The 17,260-nt window shown below is 45.4% G+C and overlaps 1 protein-coding gene across 17 annotated transcripts in view; it reads left to right on the forward strand.

Moving 5' to 3' along the window:
- DGKI (diacylglycerol kinase iota) overlaps positions 1-17,260 on the forward strand; it is a 474,617-nt gene that overhangs the window by 11,063 nt on the left and 446,294 nt on the right. Inside the window, exon 1 of one of the 17 annotated variants that reach the window (XM_085005369.1) lies at positions 14,168-15,067. The exons of the other annotated variants lie outside the window; for them this stretch is intronic. Coding sequence (XP_084861495.1) covers positions 15,036-15,067 — 32 coding nt within the window. The 5' untranslated portion in view covers positions 14,168-15,035. Of the gene's footprint in view, positions 1-14,167; positions 15,068-17,260 lie in introns of those variants that run through there. 17 annotated transcript variants of the gene reach the window in all.

The raw sequence follows: 17,260 nt of genomic DNA on the forward strand, positions 1-17,260 counted from the left end.
AGCAAAATAAACCTCTCGTTCAAAAATAAACGCCGAAGCTATTTAAAGATTAAAACAGAAGCTTTCTATGAGCCAGTGCAGAATTATAACAGCATCTAAGGGATTTTTTTTTTTTTAACAAAAGACAAATTTCTGGAGATTTCTTAAATTGTTAATACTGACTAAATTTAGGTACTTAAAAATGTGTGGCGCCTTTAGAGCTTTACCGTTTATAAACGGCTTTCACATAATTGATCTAATTTTACTCTCAAAACCGGGAGAACAGGCATTGTTTTCCAAGCCCTTGGACAGTTCAGGAAACAGGCATGGCCACTAAGTGCCCTCCCCAAAGCCACATGCCTGTGTTGGGCACTGCCAGGCTTAGTTTGGATCTGAAGTACCACGTTCACTTCGGGACACTGCCTCCTCGCCCTGCTCTTGGGAAAGTTAATTCTCACCGTTGCCATTTTGTTACTTTTATTTACTTGGATTTACCTCAGCTGTCAATCGCAATGAATGAAGTTGGAATCCAAGTTCATCACAACGAATGAAGTTGGGACCCACCGCTGGCGGGCGTTGCGAATCCATGTTGCATCGACAGGAGGATGGCTTCGGTGTTCTCCTCTCGACTCTTCCTGTGTACGTGAAAACCATGCAGTTGGAAACCACCAGCCAGATGCTATGTGTTTCAAACTCTTCCTCCGGAGGGGGGGAGAAGACAGAGACCTATTCGGCTGCTTCTTTTGCATTAGTTGCTAAGCAGCAGCCATTTCATGGTAAAGGAGATTCGGCTCCAGTAATGACATAGGTATTCCAAGAATAGCATTTCAGTTTTACAGCAGCTGCATTTCACGTCTCCATATAGCATATGCTCCTGTGGCTCAGTGACTTTAGGGGGAGAAATAGGCGCCTCGACACATTCGTTGAATATATGGAGAAGATTCAAGAGAGTTCATTGCCTAATAGCCTGACTCCCATGTCCTGTGATTAAGAGTGAACTGCAGTTTTAAGAATTCGAAGGTAGCTCCAGAAAACACCACTGCCAGACAGGTATGTTTTCTGAGGCCGTTTTTGACATGAACTGATAACATCCTCATGGGCTGCTCTGGCTAGTTGCGAGTTCTGTTTTGAAGGAATATGGCTTAGAGCAAGATCTGGTTGCAGCCAAGGAGTTGGACTGTGGCCAAGATTTCATTGCATTGAGCTTTTGCTGGCATTTCAGGCTCTTAAAAATGAAGACAAAAGACAAATGATGTGTAGTTTGTCATTGCTTGAAACTTTTCATATTTTCTAAATTTTCCGTAGTTGCCACATAGTCCGTTTGTAATCAGAATAAATGTTTTTAATAAAAACGTTACGAAATGAAGACATAAGGAAATACTGGACGAGGCTAGCCCAAGTCGTGGACTTTATCGGGAATGACGGTATGGGTATAGAGGAAGATGTGTATTTAATGTCCCGATAGGTGTGTGTGTAGAAGGGGAGATGTCAGAATTCAAAGCAGGCAGGTGACCTGGTTGCATTACCATTGGTTTTGAAGGCAGCATGAGCCCTGCGGGGAGGCTCATGGTCCTCTTTCCAGGCATTTCTGTCCTCTCTGTTCTAGCCTAGACAAATGGTGGTGCAACGGGTATGCATCGAGACAAGTGTCTCATCCTCAGAGAACCACTTCCTGGGAGTCATTCGTGGTGCCTGGCTTTGTCCCAAGGAAGCCAGTGAGGTCTTCAGAAGCGGTGGTAGAAGGTGGCTTCCTCTCACCACACCGATTCCTCCTTAGGGCATGTGATGGGAGCCTGGTCCCTGGAATCTTTTGGACCTGGCCTCTTTGAGGACCGTCAGAGGAAGTGCTGGTTTGTTCATTTCCGTTAGCAGTGCCCTCTTGGGGCAGGGTCTGCGGCCCTGGTTCCTGTCCCTTCCAGGTTGGATCACCGGCCCTCCTCTTGAATGTGAATTATCCAGCATCTTCCCCAGGAACTTCCTTTTGGTTTAAGTTAACTGGGGCTGGTTTCTTTTGTTTTGTTTTTTAACTGAGAAAACAAACCCAAAAAACTCTACCTTTTAAAATATCCTCACAAAAGGTCCACCAGCCTCTGCTAGTGAATGTTTTCCATGTCAGCAGTCCCTGGCTACCTGAGGGAGATCCCATTGGTTGGATCTAATTGTTAGAAAGTTTTTGTTGTAGGAAAAGCTAAAGTATTATCCATTAATGTGTATTTAGCGTGAATTAGGTATTTTGTGCCTTCTTTTTTGGTGTTCTCTTATTTAATTATCACAACTCTCTGGGTTAGTGATTTATATAGACGAGAACACTGAATCTTAGGGGAAACTATTTGCTTCAAGTCAAAGAGGTAGTTATTGATGGAGTCAGGATTCAGACTCAGTTCTAGGTCACCCAAAGCTCACACTTTCCCCTCTTATACCGTGTTGCCTCTATGTTGAGTCCAAAGTGGACTCCTTTATTTTTTACCTACTGATATCACAGTTTTGCTTCTGGGGGATATTTGGGATAATCCTCTCCTTTTTCTCTCTGATAGGTCTTCGAATATTTGAAGCCAGGTATCACATTTTTCTTTAGCTCTCTTTTCCTTAGACTAAACCATCTCCACTTTTATTCTTCACTTATCCTTTATCTAAAGGTGATTTTTCAATCACCTTCACTTTTCGGGCTGTTCCTAATTGGAGAGCATGATGCTTTACCTATGGACTACTTTACAGGAATTGAGTGGTAATCCAAAAATATGGTCTAAGCAGGGCCACCACTAGCTCATATGATGTCTTTGTTAGAATTGGGAACAGGTCTCAAGTCAGGGCGAACAAATTAACAAACATCTTTCCTACTCTGAGGAAGGAGCTAGCAATTAGTGTACGGTGGGTGGCACTGAGGCTGGATTTCCGTCTCCACCTGACCCTTGTCTGGATGCCCTGGTGCAGGACATAGTCTGCATAAGTGTAGGTGTGGCTCTGGGGCCCTTAGTTCCCTTGCTGAGGCCATCGGGTGCCATGAGTATATGGATTAGCATGGCCTCAGGCCAACTGATATAAAACTCATTCCAAGAGCCCAATTTCTAGACTGCCAATTCAACAAATTACTGATGACATTTCCCTAGTTTTGCTTAGCTTGCAGACACTTCACTTAGGATTTGTCATTTCAGTTTGACGACATGTTTATTTGGCATGTTTTATATTTATTGGAGACATCAGACACTTCTAGAACATTCAAGATTCCCCCTACTTGCCTCCTTTTATTTCCCTCTTCTTTCTTAAATAAGAAAGGGAAAGCTCTTTCTTAACTACTCTTTGCTACTATCTCCATTTTTCAGACTTCATGCCTGCACTGCCCTCCCCTTAACCCTATTACAGATCGAGAAATGCCTGTGGTCAGTTCTTCTAGAACTGGCTAAGCTATTTGTCTGAGAGGTTTGGGTCAACTTTCTTTCACTGAGTTGACACAGAGCTGATAAGGAAATCCATGTGTACTTTGGCTAAACCTTTGTGAGGTGGCCAAGAAGAGTACTTATTTTGTCCAGAGGATAGCACTTTACCATTTCACGTAGGACTGTCCACTGTGGTAGACATGGGCCACATGTGCCTGTCGAGAGGAGTTAAATAAGTCAGAGTTGCTTCCTCAGTCACGTTTGCTACACATGAAGTGCTCACCAGCCATGGGTGGCCAGTAGCCGCCCCGTTGCTCAGCACAAACGTGGGCCATTTTCATCCCTGCTGAATGTTCTATTGAATGGTGCTGCTTTGAGGAATCAGTGTCTAGGCACTAATTTCTCAAACCTACAGAAACCCCTAGCCGGTCATCCTTAAATGACAGCCTCGAATGACATAGTTCTTGAATTCAGAAGTCTGTCTCCATAAGTAAGAAGTTATACTTTAGCGATATAACGAGGAAGGAGAGAGCATTGCAGAAAGGGAAAAAGGAAGAGTCATTCTCGGTGTCCCCATCGTCTTGCTTGTCCTGTGTCTCTCTTTCCCTCCCTCACTGCGCTGGTGACTGATTTCCATAAAGGTCGAGATGGGGAGTCTGCCTTCACTTTTCTTCATAAACTGCATCTTCCCCTGCGTTGCCAGATACGCGTGGCTCTGTGCAGGAGGGAACATGTTCTGTGACTTTTGGGTGGACTGGCTCTTTTGTCATCAAAAATACTTAGCTCCACTTGTACTAGTTGCATTTGGGGGTAGAGTGAAGGGTAGGGGGAGAGCAGTACTACTTCTCTCTTTCTCTCTTTTTTTTTTTTTGTCTTGTGAGGGATGCACCCACGGCATATGGAAGTTCCCAGGCCAGGGGTCGAATCAGAGCTACAGCTCCCAGCCTACACCACAGCCACAGCAACGCAGGATCCTTATCCCACTGAGTGAGGCCAGGGATCGAACTTGTGTCTTCATGGTTACTGGTCAGATTCGTTTCCGATGAGCCACGACTGTAACTCCTAGTACCGCTCCTCTTGCTCCTCTCTTGGTAGACTCCTGAAATTTGGGCAAGGGCAGGACCCGAAATATAAACTTGGAGTATGGATGTGTAGCTTCAGGCTCTGTCTATGTCACAGAAATAGCTTATTATGTCCTGTTTTATTCTTAACATTAGTTCCCATCATGCTTAATAAATATTTATTGTAGATTCACCGGAGGTGGGGGAGCGTGGAATTAAAAGTCTGGACTTAAAACCTTTAATGTGGTCCACGTGGGTGCTAGAGGGAAGCCCTTAGGAAGCTATGAAAAGAGCATCAAGGACAAAGCAAAAGCCCCAGGAGAATCCTTGTGTGTTTGTGTGGATCCTCTCTGGTGCTTTGAACTGCCCATATAGCACACAAGGGTGTTCTAAAAATAACCCGAGTGATGTGCATCCTTTGCTGAAGGGAGTGAGATAATTTGTGAAGATGATGAGAAATGGAAAAAGAGAAGCTTTGGAAGATGAGAAAGGACATACACGAATCTCAGTGATTTTGGAGGCTCTCCCACACACTAAGTGCTTTCTTTGAAGTCTTGATATTGAAAGTCAGGAAAAAGTACTAAAAAATGGGAGAAATATTGGGTTTTTGTCACCTGTGTTTCCTAACATAAGCAGTTCCCCAGATAAAAGCTTACCTGTTTCATAGGAATAGTTATGGAATACTCACTTATGTGGGCAAAGCAGTATTTCAAGCTTTCGGTGAGGAATCCAAAGTTAAACTATGTACGATTTCTCACTTGAAGTTGATTCAAGTTGCTTATAACTTATTGGGAAACAAAAAAAGTATTGAGTGCCTGCTGTGTGCTAAATGCTGTGCTAAGTGCTAGAAATAGAAGAGAAATAAAAGATTATATTAAGTGAAGTCAGAGAAAGACAAATATCATATGATGTCACTTATATGTGGAACCTGGTTTAAAAAAAAAGATACGAAGGAACTTATTTAAAAAACAGAAACAAACTTACAGATTTCAAAACCAATCTTAGAGGTGAAACCTTTGGGGGAGGGAGGGAAGAATTGGGAGCGTGGAAATAACACACACACACTACTGTATAAAATAGATGATTAACGAGAACCTACTCTATGGCACAGGAAAATCTGTTCAAGAGTTTGTCCTAAGTATATGGGAAAAAAGAATGGATGTAGTGATATGTATGACTGATTCACTTTGTTGTAACTAATACAATATTGTAAATCAACTATACTTCACTAAAATGAAATTTAAAAAGGGAGCAGTAAGAATCTCTGTGTTATCAAGAATTTATGGTCTAGTGAGCGAGAGAGGCACCGTGTGGTGTTGACCTGAAATAAGACAGAAATGATAAACAAGGGTATGGGGGGCAGGGCGCTCGAGGCCAGAGGAGGAGTGTCGCAAAGATCTCCCGGAGCAGATGTATAAATGTGCCTTGAAGCAAGAGGAGGGAGCTAGGCGGAGATAGCTAAGTGGCCTTGTTCATACCACCGATTCAGTGCTGAAAACATACCTTCGCTTCGAAATGGCAAACTAGAGACAGAATTTTGAAACGCAGTCCATTCATTAATAATCTCTTTTGAAGCGCTCCCCTCCTCCCCCCCAAATCGATTTTTTGAATTTTTTGAAGGAGAAGCTTTAAACAGGTTCTGCTACCTAGAAATCCGTGCATAAAGGACCTGTACGAGGTGTTCTCTCTACTCCGTTCTTATTAGACCTCAGCAGTGTCAACAAAGGTAAACAACAGACATCCAGTGATGCAGATAATCGCACCTGGGTTGTAGAAACAAGACGAGGAGACAGTGGTCCGTTCAGCTGGGAGAAGTTTTCTCTCTCCTGCAGCTTTGACTTGAAAGGCAGGCAGGTATGGAACACTTGATCCAGGCAGCAGGAACTGACTGAGAAAGGCCTTGGCGGGTGGAGATGCACGGTGTATTTGGGCAGCGGCGTGACTCATGGAATACCTTTGCTTTGTGCACGCTCATAGGTAGTGGCGGGAAGGTGAGTTCCATGCTCGTTATAGACGGCCTGGAATGCCATCAGAAGAACTTGGATTTTTAGTTAAGAGAGAGCTATTGGAGGTTCTGGGGCAGAGAGAGGATGCTCTGTACCCAAAGGGGGGAAGCCCTCGTTCCCTCGGATCCCTTGCCAGGGCTCCTTCTAGAGCCTCTGCCGTTACAGCAGAAGTGATCCTTGCCATCTGGAGTGGCCGGGAGCTCCCCCCCCAACACACACCTGGGAGAACCCTGTTCTTTCTGCAGTAGCCCTGCTGGCTGAGCTGCACTCCTTCTGTGCCCCTGGGACAACAGGAAGGGGGACGTGGGGTGATGCTCAGACTCAGGAGCATTTGGGAAGGACTGAAAAAGGAGAATATGAGATGTCCTCAGAGTCTGAATGTGAAAGTCATTTTTTACCTAAAGGTGTGTGATACGTGGTTACATTTGATGTCGTCAGTGAATACTTGAGTGAAACAACATTGTCCTGTGTTCGAAACAGGTAACCTCACAGAAAATGTGGGAATTTGGTTTGCCTCTGCGCTCGGGACTTTGTCCCTAATCTATTAGGAGAAACTCCCCAAATGACATCCCAGGAATTTTTTTAGATTTTTTTTTTTATTTTTACTAGAATATAGTTGATTTACAGTGTTGTGTCAATATCTGCTGTACAGCGTAGTGACCCAGTCATATATATATATATATATATATATATATATATATATATACACTCTTTTTCTCATTCTGTCTTCCATCATGTTCTATCCCAGGAGACTGGCTGTAGTTCTCTGTGTTGTACAGGAAGACCTCTTGGCTTATCCATTCTAGAGCAACGGTTTGCATCTACCAACCCCACCCTCCCAGTCCATCCCACTTTCTCCTCCTCCGCCTGGGCAACCACAAGTCTGTTCTCTATGTCCGTGAATCTGTTTCTGTTTTGTAGATAGGAATTTTTTTTTAATGAAGTGGCAAGTCCCCCCTGCCACCCTGGATTCTAATACCTAGAAATCACTGAACAAATTAAGGGAGAAATATGTGCTCTGAATTCATTAGAAAATAGCAGTCAAAGAGCTTAAACGTTGTTCCCTGTCAGAGGGCTGTGTTGCTGCCTAACACTGTTACATGAGCAGAGATTGGCTGGACCAGTTAATAGAACACAGGTAATTTTACAGCTAAGAAAGCTTTGCTTTCAGCTGCAAACTGCACACTCTTTTCAGACCTAATCTTCAGTAAATGGAGTGCAGCGTGGTGGCAGAAAGTCACTGTGACCAATTCTGTCCCTTGGCTTTCATGCCTGTTCCTGAAGGATTAGGACAATGTCCGGTGCATTGTGTACATGGCATTGCAATGCCTGAGAGCTGGCTCACGTCCTGCCTTTTGGAAAATCATCATTTTTCTCATTTAAATGGAAAATAGAGGAAAATAGGGTAGAAGAGGGAACAACCTCGAGATCAAAGTAATATTAACATGCGGGAAGGGATGGATCTTGGCTTCAGGCCCCCCAGAGGGAGGCGCAGTCCTGGGCCCCCCAGCCCACGGGAAGTGTCTGATATGGGGAGACAGCCTGCAAATGAATTTCAGGATTAAGGTTACGACGCTCCCTTCACTTTTCCACCAAATCTATTTACTCATAATGTAGCGATGACGACCCACAATGTTGTAAGTCTGTTCGATTGCCTGAACTCCTAAGATGCAGAACTTCCTATTTCTTTCCATGATCCTCAGTGAAGCCTGTTTTAAATGAAAGAAATGTGACCCATGTTTTTTTTTTGTTTGTTTTGTTTTTTCCTGATAGGCTTCATCCAAAAATGTTTATTCTTCACTGCCCTAGATTGAGAAAGGCATACATAAAATTAAAAACTGGAGTTCCCGTCATGGTGCAGCGGAAATGAATCTGACTGGGAACCATGAGGTTGTGGGTTCAATCCCTGGCCTTGCTCAGTGGGTTAAGGATCCTCCTTGCTTTGGCTGTGGTGTAGATCAGCAGCTGTAGCTCTGATTCGATCCCTAGCCCGGAAACTTCCATGTGCTGCGGGTGTGGCCCTAAAAATAAATTTTTTTTTTTAATTTAAAAAGTAAGTCTATTAATGTGTCCTGTCTTTCCATGTTAGAAAATACTATTGGAGTTCCCATGGTGGTGCAGCAGTAATGAACCAGACTGGTGTCCATGAGGATATGGGTTTGATCCCTGGCCTCGCTCAGTGGGTTAAGGATCCGGTGTTGCCATGAGCTGTGGATTGCAGACCAGGCTCGGATTCTGCATTTCTGTGGCTGTGGCTGGCAGCTGCAGCTCCAATTTATCTCTAGCCTAGGAACTTCCATATGCTGGGAGTGTGGCCCTAAAAAGACCAGAAGGAAGGAAGGAAGGAAGGAAAGAAAGAAAGGAAAGGAAGGAAGGAAGGAAGGAAGGAAGGAAGAAAGAAAAGAAAAGAAAAGAAAATGAAAATGTCATACTATTAACCTGCTTCTGGGGGTGTGTGTGTGTGTGAGTGACAGCTCCTGCACAGCACAGCTGTTGAGACTGAATGCCCTGATATGTGCACCCTGTGCATTTTAAAAAATATATTTTATTATTTTTATTTTTTATATAATGATTTTTATTTTTTTCCATTATAGCTATTTTTATTATTTTTAGTTTTTATTTTCTATGGGAGTATAGTTGGTGTACAATATTGTGTTAGTTTTAGGTGTACAGCAAAGTGAACCTGTGTATACGTATGTTACTGAGTTCTTGGCCTTCCCTCATCAATAGAAATTAATAAGAGACCCAACGGGGGATTTAGGCGAGACTTTATTCAGGGCCTCTGCTGCCACAGGGAGAGTGAAAATGAGCAAGATTCCCTTGCTCGCTAGCCAAGGGGTTGCAGGTGAGCTGGTTCCCTTCACAGAGTAAGGGTGTGGGTGGGTCCAGGAGTTGGGTCAAAGGGTACCTTAGGTGGTTTGCCCACCTGCTTGGTGATGCTGTTTGCAGGGAACACACACAGTACCCTGCTTGTGCTCCGAGACATCCTGCCTTTGCTCTCGGCTCTTCAGAAGCGGCATAAAGAGGATGCCAGGCGAGGGGTCACATCCGAGCTGTAGCCGCCGACCTACACCACAGCTCACAGCAACACCGGATCCTTAACCCACTGAGCAAGGCCAGGGATCAAACCTCCCTTCTCCTGGATGCTGGTCAGATTCGTTTCCTCTGAGACACGATGGGAACTCCGGTTTTCAGTCTTTTTGTATCTTGTTCCCCATAAAGTGTCCCAGCTGTGCATGTGCCCAGTTGTTTTTAGTCCCTTGTAGTTTATTTGTATTTTGATGCTCCAGGAGTTGTTTGTCCAGGTGCAAGCACTGTGGCCACTGCAGCAAAGGGTCCCAGGTCCCAGCCTGTTTCGTATATACCTGTATCCATTCTTTGTCAGGTCTTTTCCATATAGTTTATTATGGAATATTGAGTAGAGTTCCGTGTTGTACAGTAGGTCCTTCTTGGTTATCTATTTGATAGATAATAGTGTGTATCTGCTAATCCCAAACTCCTAATTTATCCCTTCCCCTATCTTTCTCCTTTGGTAACCACAAGTTTGTTTTCGAAGTCTGTGAGTCTGTTTCTGTTTTGTAAATAAGTTCATTCGTATTTTTTTTTTTTTAGATTCCACATATAAGTGATATGATATTCATCTTTCTCTGTCTTACTTCATGTAGTATAGTAATCTCTAGGTCCATCTATGTTGCTGCAGATGGCATGATTTCATTCTTTTTTATGGCTGAGTAATATTCCACTGTATATATGTACCATGTCTTCTTTATTCATTCCTCTGTTGATGGACATTTAGGTTGCTTGCACCCTGTAAACTGTGAAGTCCTTTATAAGTGCAAGATAGCGAGACATCACCACCATGCTGAATTGTACGTGTGCATCTGCCGTGGAGTGATGTCAGGACCTTGTGAGTGTCTTGGTAATTCAGTTTCTTCATGATGGCTCTGGAGCTGACATTTGCTAAGGGTACACATCATTTTGGAGATGTGCAAATGCTGGTTTGTAGCATGTTGCTTAGTCTCCATGTAGACAGTTTTTTGTTTTTGTTTTCCATTTCTTTTCCTGTGGTTGATTTCTGGTTTCGTGCCGTTGTGGTCAGAGAAGATGCTTGAAATCATTTCTGTAGTCTTAAATTGGTTGAGATTAGTTTTGTTCCCCAGTATGCAGTTCAAATGAGTGTTTGTGAGAATTAGCCAACTTTTTGCTTAGGTTTAAAATGTATTACGCATTTAATCAAAGTAGTCCATAAGCCTAGCTTAATGCATGGTTCAGAAGAAACTAGAACCCAGCATTATGACACAACCCAGCAGTTCCCTGCTCTCTCTTTCCCCAGAGCTGCTCTGATATGTTAGCTGTTTCCTCTGGAGTCTACCTTTATGTTTTTAGTAATATGCCACTGAGTGTTGTGTGGTAATTTTTCTCAACTGTTTCCTACAAGAAGGTGAGGATTTAGTTCTTTTTTATCCCACCTGCACACATCCCTTCTTTAATCCTTCCAATATATTCATGTTGCAGTTTTATTTAAATCGTTCATAAATGCTCGTATTATTGACATTGTAAATCTCTTGCACAGCTGAGCCACCCAGTGTGCTATTGAAGGCATTTCCTTTCTTTGTATTATTGGTCTCATTTGAAAAATTATTTTTTACATGGGCTTATTTCTCATTCTTCCAGACACTTCTTAACAGAACTGTGCGTTTTCTATTACGGTTAAACATGTCAAGTAATGTATCAGTTTCATTATTTTTCCTGTAGGCAGCCCTCCCGCTTCCCTCCAGCAACGGCCCCGCCTGAGCTGTTTGTAGCGCGGCTCCCGTTCTTTACCATTTTCTTGATTTCGTGTTGCTGTTTCCCACGGTTAAATCCCTTATTGTCTCGACTTCCTGGAGTTCACATCTCGGGCTTCTTTCGATGATACTTTGTTTGGGGGAGCACAGGACAATTTCAAGAACAACAATGTTCCTGGAAGGTTCCCCCGCCCCCCCAGGAACGTTCATCCTGTTTGTGGAGGACAGAGTCGAATATGTTTCCCAGGAAGTGGGATACGTCTTGGGAAAGGGTGCATAGAAAGCTGTTACTTTGCATCCTTTCGGGTCTGGGAGTATCTTTTGTTTTCTCCCTACACCCATGATGGAGCGTTTTTCAGGGTTTGGAGTTCTAGCCTGGAAATGGTTTCACCTCGGAAGGCTGACGGCTGCTCTGCTCCCGTAGTTGCAACGGCGAAAGCCGGTTCTGTTCTCATCCTCGGCACATTTGTGTTTTCTTCTTTCTTTCTGCATCAAACTTTTTTTCCCCCTCTTTATATCTATTATTTAGAAATTTCAGAACTGATGTGCCTTAGCATGACATGGATGCTTACGGTTTGGGAGACTTTTGGATCTCTTAAGTCTGAAAACTGAGTCCTAAGACATTTTCTGGTATTTTAGTTTTGCGAGGGAAGGGGGACTAATTCTTCCCCTTTATTTTACCTATTGCTCCCCTGCCCCCCGGAATTTATATCCTCTATCTCTTGTATCTACTGGGCTATTTCTCTGATTTTCTTGCCTGTTAAAGTTCTTTCTTTTTCTCTGCTTTCTGGGGAATTTCCTCATTTATTTTCCCTCCTTTTATTGGATTTTCAATTTTTTGGGTGATCCTATTTTAATTTCTAAGAGCTCTTTCTTGTTTTCTAGTGCTCATTTCTATAGCACGCCATTCTGGTTTCGTGGCTTTAATATCTTCGTATGTCTCTGAGGACATCGACGATATTTTTGGCTGTTTTATTAACCCTATATTAATTCTGTTTTCTTCAATTTTTTTTTCTTTTTAGTGTCCTCTTTTATGTTGGAGACTCTATTCAAATGTCTGATGAAACAGTCCTATTTAGGAGAGTGGCCCCAAAGGCTGACTGGAAGCTCCACATGTTTGTGTTTGTGACTTGTTAGAGCAGAAAACTCCACCATGGTCCCCAGTTGGGGACCGGTTTGTATTATTGGGAAAATACTGCGCATGAATATTTTCTGTTCAGTTTCCTCAGAGGAGAATGTTCCACTTTCCTCTTAAGAGGTTGACATCTAACTGATATTTCTCTGGGGCTGGAATTTTGCTTTTTTCTTTTTAGGGCTGCACCTCAGCATAGGAAGGTTGCCAGACCAGGGGTTGAATCAGAGCTGCACCTGCTGGCCTACGCCGCAGCCACAGTCATGCTGGATCCAAGCCACATCTGTGACCAATGCCACAGCTAGCAGTGTCGCCAGATCCTTAACCCACTGAGTGAGGCCAGGGGTGGAATCACATCCTCCTGGAGACTGTGTTGGGTCCTGAAACCCCTGAGTTACAGTGGAAACTCCCTGGGGCTGAAATTTGTATTATGCAATGTACAGGTTTTCAGTTGATCTCTTTGCTTCCCATGGATGGTATCTTCTTCAAGCCTAGTTGCGGTCGCAGTTTCTAGTTCCTCTCTGACTCAGCCTCTTTAGAAACTACGTCTGCAGTCTCCTGGCTGTGTGTGGTAGGAGAAACCCCAGGCTTCTCAGGATGGGACTCTACCTAGTGTTTGCAAAGACTTTGGGTCCCTTCTCCCGCCACCCCCTTCAGTGGTACCTGATGCCTCAATTCCTGACCTTTTTCTGGAGCTCAGTGGGGGTGAACCCACCCCTTGAGCTCTTCTTCCTCTTAATTCATTTCATTTTCAGCTTCCTCTGTCCTTCCTCTACTCAATTCACTCCCAGGCCCCTCTGCCCCCAGTCTTGTTTTCATCCCTTTTTGCTGTTGTCACGTCTTTTTCTTTCTCTGGTGGCATCCTGTCTTAGATTGCCTTTACTTTCACACCAGTGGGAGTTTCTGGAGGGAGTTGGGATAAAGGTAGGGGGTCTGTCTCATCACGGAGACCTGGACGTCCTCACTCTGGTTTTCCAGGAAATTCGACAAACCCATGTATTTCTCTAGAATTTTTGAACAGACAATAATGTTCTTAGTGCCTCTTGCTTCTAGAAGACTTTGGTGAATCTTACAGGTGTTTCATCTCTCTTAACTTTCTCTGTGCCAGAGGAGGGATGCATGATTGTACATCATTTTGCAAGCACGCACGTCCAGGAGGTACCTCGTGTGACGCTGTTCTGCCACAACCAGGCTGCGTGCCTTCAGCTCACCATTTGCCTTGCAGCCGTCAGCTGAAGTTGCCCTAGATCGCTTTGATGGCCGGCACCACCCAACCTGGCACGACTGGTTTCTGCCAGACGGGCCATGTTCCTGTCTCTCTTGTGTCTGTAGCATGTGCTCTCCTGGTTTTCCTTGAAGCCCTCAGACTTGTCATTCTCCCAGCAGCTCAGATGCCACTCTCCCCAAACACCTAGAGTTCATTTAGCACCAATGAGGTGCTCAGTCTGGGATTTCTGAAGGCCCATCACTGGGGAGAAGCTGCTGCTAATGAGGTGCAAATTGGCAGCCGCTGGGGAGGGGTGGCTCTCCCTGGGCGAGGCCCCAGGGGAGGGGGCCTTGTGATGGCACTTGCAGGGGAGGCTGGCTGTGGGCTGGAAAGCCTGACTCCCAGCCAGGGAGGCCCTTGCACAGTGCGGGGAGGGAGGCTGGTCTGGGCTCACACGGGCCCAGCCCTGGAGCTGCTGCCAGCTGGCTAATCTCTTGGCGGGGTTTCCTGGCTGCCTTTCCTTGCAAGTAGGAGAGGCTGTGATCAGTCATGGGGCTTTCCCAGGCATGGCAGAGGGAGCCAAGAAGACCCACGGCCCCCAGAGACACCGCCCTTGGAGGTAGTTTGCTGGAAGGTTCAGAGGTTGGAGGTTTGCTGGTGGAATCATGGTTCCGGTTAGCAACTGAGGGGCAAAGCCTGGGAGTCTCGTCTAAACTCTCCCCCTGGTGCCCTCAGCAGCTGCTCTGCTGTGCTCCTGGAAGCTTCAAGCTTCTCTCAGCTGTTTTCGTTGGCACGTGTCCCCAGCAGAAGTGTGGCAGAACTGTGGGTAAGAAACTATGAGCAGAACCAGAAACCATGTTCTCGTGGAGAAGAAGTCGAGGGCAGGAGGTGCTGGGGGGGATCTTTGTGCCTCCTGGACTGCGTGACGGCATGTGACGCCCCCCCACCCCCCCGACCCAGTGGAATCCATGTGTCCACCGGGGTCAACCCGAGCGTATTCCTTACATTCTCTGACTTCAGCACCTTTTTTGTATTTCTCATCATTGCATTTCCCTGATCTTATAAAGCGGTCCCCGAGTGCCAGCCTCGATGCAAAGATGACAACGATGAATGAGATACGAGTCCGCGTCTTCAAGGAACTCACCTTCCAGTGGAAGAAGACAGACTGCAAACGGCATCGAGTTCCATGTTGAGAAATGAACCGTGTCAGGAGCGTGTAAAGGTGGCACGGCCCGATGGAGGAGGGGGCATTCGCACTGTCTCAGAGGGCCAGAGAATGCTGTATCACGGTGGTGACATTTGAACTGGTTGCTGAAACTTGATGCTGGAGGCAGACCAGGAATGGACGTGTGCTCTGGCGAGGGGATCGTGTAGTCATGGAGGTTTGAAAACCTAGAGTGTGTTCTAGAAAAGGCAGGTTGTTTGTTGCTCCTGGGGTGCTGTGGCAAAGTGGACTGGCAAGCTGTGCCTCTGTAAACATGGGGGGCAGATGGTGGAGGATGCCGCTCCACCCATCATAAGGTGAGTTTGAACCTCACCTTTTTTTTTTTTTTTGCATTTTTTTAGGGCCACACCCGCAGCACATGGAGGTTCCCAGACTAGGGGTCAAATCAGAGCTACAGCTGCCGGCCTGCGCCACAGCCACAGCAATGCAGGATCCGAACTGCGTCTGTGACCTACACCACAGCTCACGGCAACGCCAGATCCTTAACCCACTGGCGAGGCCAGGGATGGAACCCGCAAGCTCATGGTTCCTAGTCGGATTCATTTCCGCTGCGCCAGGACAGGAACTCCTGGACCTCACCTTGGTGGTGGTGGCTTGGAGAACTGTGATCCTTTACTAAACGAAGAGGCTGGGCTGGGTGTTGTTTAGGATGCTTTGTCGTCTGAAATTCTTAGACTCTCTGTGTGGGTATGAAGATGTGGGTCTGGGAACACAGCTTTGCTGAGGAGTGTTATCTGGTGTCACGTCTGTGAGTAGGTGTTTAAATGTGGGCTGGACCCAGTAGCTATATTAAGAGGTAACATCGAGCAGAGCATCGAGCCTCAGGTCCTGAGTGAAACTGCAGTTGAAATTCCCCAAGTCTTGTTTCAGCCTTTGATCATGATTTTGACCCTGGCTAAAAAAGCACTTGCTCTGTCTGGGCCTCGATCTCCGCATGTAAAAGGTAAATTTTCACTTCTGTGCAGTTGAGGCTTTGTGTGTGTGTGTGTGTGTCTTTTTAGGGCCACACCCAAGATATATGGAAGTGCCTGGGCTAGGGGTCGAATTGGAGCTGTAGCTGCCGGCCTACACCACAGCCACAGCAATGCCAGATCCGAGCCACATCTGTGACCTACACCACAGCCACAGCAATGCTAGATCCTTAACCCACTGAGCAAGGCCAGGGATCGAACCTGGATCCTCATGGGTACTAGTCGGGTTTGTTAACTACAGAGCCACGACAAAACTCCCCCCACCCCTTTTTAAATAGGCTTATTTGATAATGGCTTTGCTGTGGTTTAGGACATTTGAGTCAAAAAAAGTCATTTTAAAGTTTTGCATTTTTAAAAATTGTGTTATTAGCTATCAATAAACATGGACATAAAAGTTTTCTGTGCATGAATTTTGTGTAATACACTGGTGTTGAGTTTTTCCTGGGTTTTGACTCACTTTTGGTGTGAGAATCTGGTGGGAGTTGGGGTAGGGAGATGGAAATGTATGCAGATGTTGCAGGAACTAACTTAGCCTGCCAGACCCACAAAGCTTTAGCTGAATGTTCCAGCTGGGCCATTTTAGGAATGCACTTGTGTGGCTGATGACACATTCTTGGACTTGATGAGTGTTAGTTTATGCTTGTTGAACTTTAAGCCCCAGGGGATTCTTGTTTACTGGAACCACATGCTAAACCCTTTGGCCTGACCCCACAGCAGGGGTCCGGTTCTCCAAATTGCCTGTTTGCGGTTGAGTTGGGTGTGTTTTCTTCACTTTTGTCTGGAGAGTCTTTAGCTCACTACCCGGTCCATGCTCTCAAAATACTTTTCATCTTGGTAACGAAAGGGATAAAGGATTTCTGTGTGGTTCATTCTCTTGCTTTGGGACAAGGTCATTACAGTCTGACAACCAAACACACATGAAGCCGGGAAAGAGGTCTGAAGCATGGAACGACGGGTGACGTCTGGGCGTGGACCCTGATTGTGGCCAAGTGATGCTTTCCTATAAGTGCGCACGTCTGATGTTTGCTGTGCTGTGGCTAGAGGGGGCTAGGACACACACAGACAGGAAAGACACTTCGTAGACAGGATGCCTTAAAGGGCCCGGGAAGGAAGAGATCAGAAGGTCTTTTAGCACTGACCTCACTCAGACCCACAGCTAGGGCTGCCGCATTCTCTGTGCTCTTAGCATCGAAGTTATCTTCTGAAACCTGCAGGTTGGCTTTCCTGCAGGAGTAGTGGGCTGTAGGAAGCCCAGACATCCTCATACCCAGCCCGTGGGGGCTTCATTGATCACTAGTGAGATGAGAACCGTAGTCTGTGACTCCAGGACTGTACTGGGGGTGGGACAGTGTGGGAGAGTCACAATTTAACCACATACGCTGTTTGTTCTATTCTATGCAAATGAGTCAACTACTTTGTGGGAAGTAATGTCTCTTGAATAGCAACTCTACTGACAGTTCCCTTGTGTCACGAGAAGGTCGTTGGCCTCTAAATGATTGTAATATCCTTGAAGGCACA

The sequence above is a fragment of the Sus scrofa genome, chromosome 18, assembly GCF_054392235.1.
Source record: "Sus scrofa isolate SSC_HxYL_T2T_F1_AM1 chromosome 18, Sscrofa_HxYL_maternal_Yorkshire_Landrace_v2.0, whole genome shotgun sequence".
NCBI classification, from domain to species: domain Eukaryota; kingdom Metazoa; phylum Chordata; class Mammalia; order Artiodactyla; family Suidae; genus Sus; species Sus scrofa.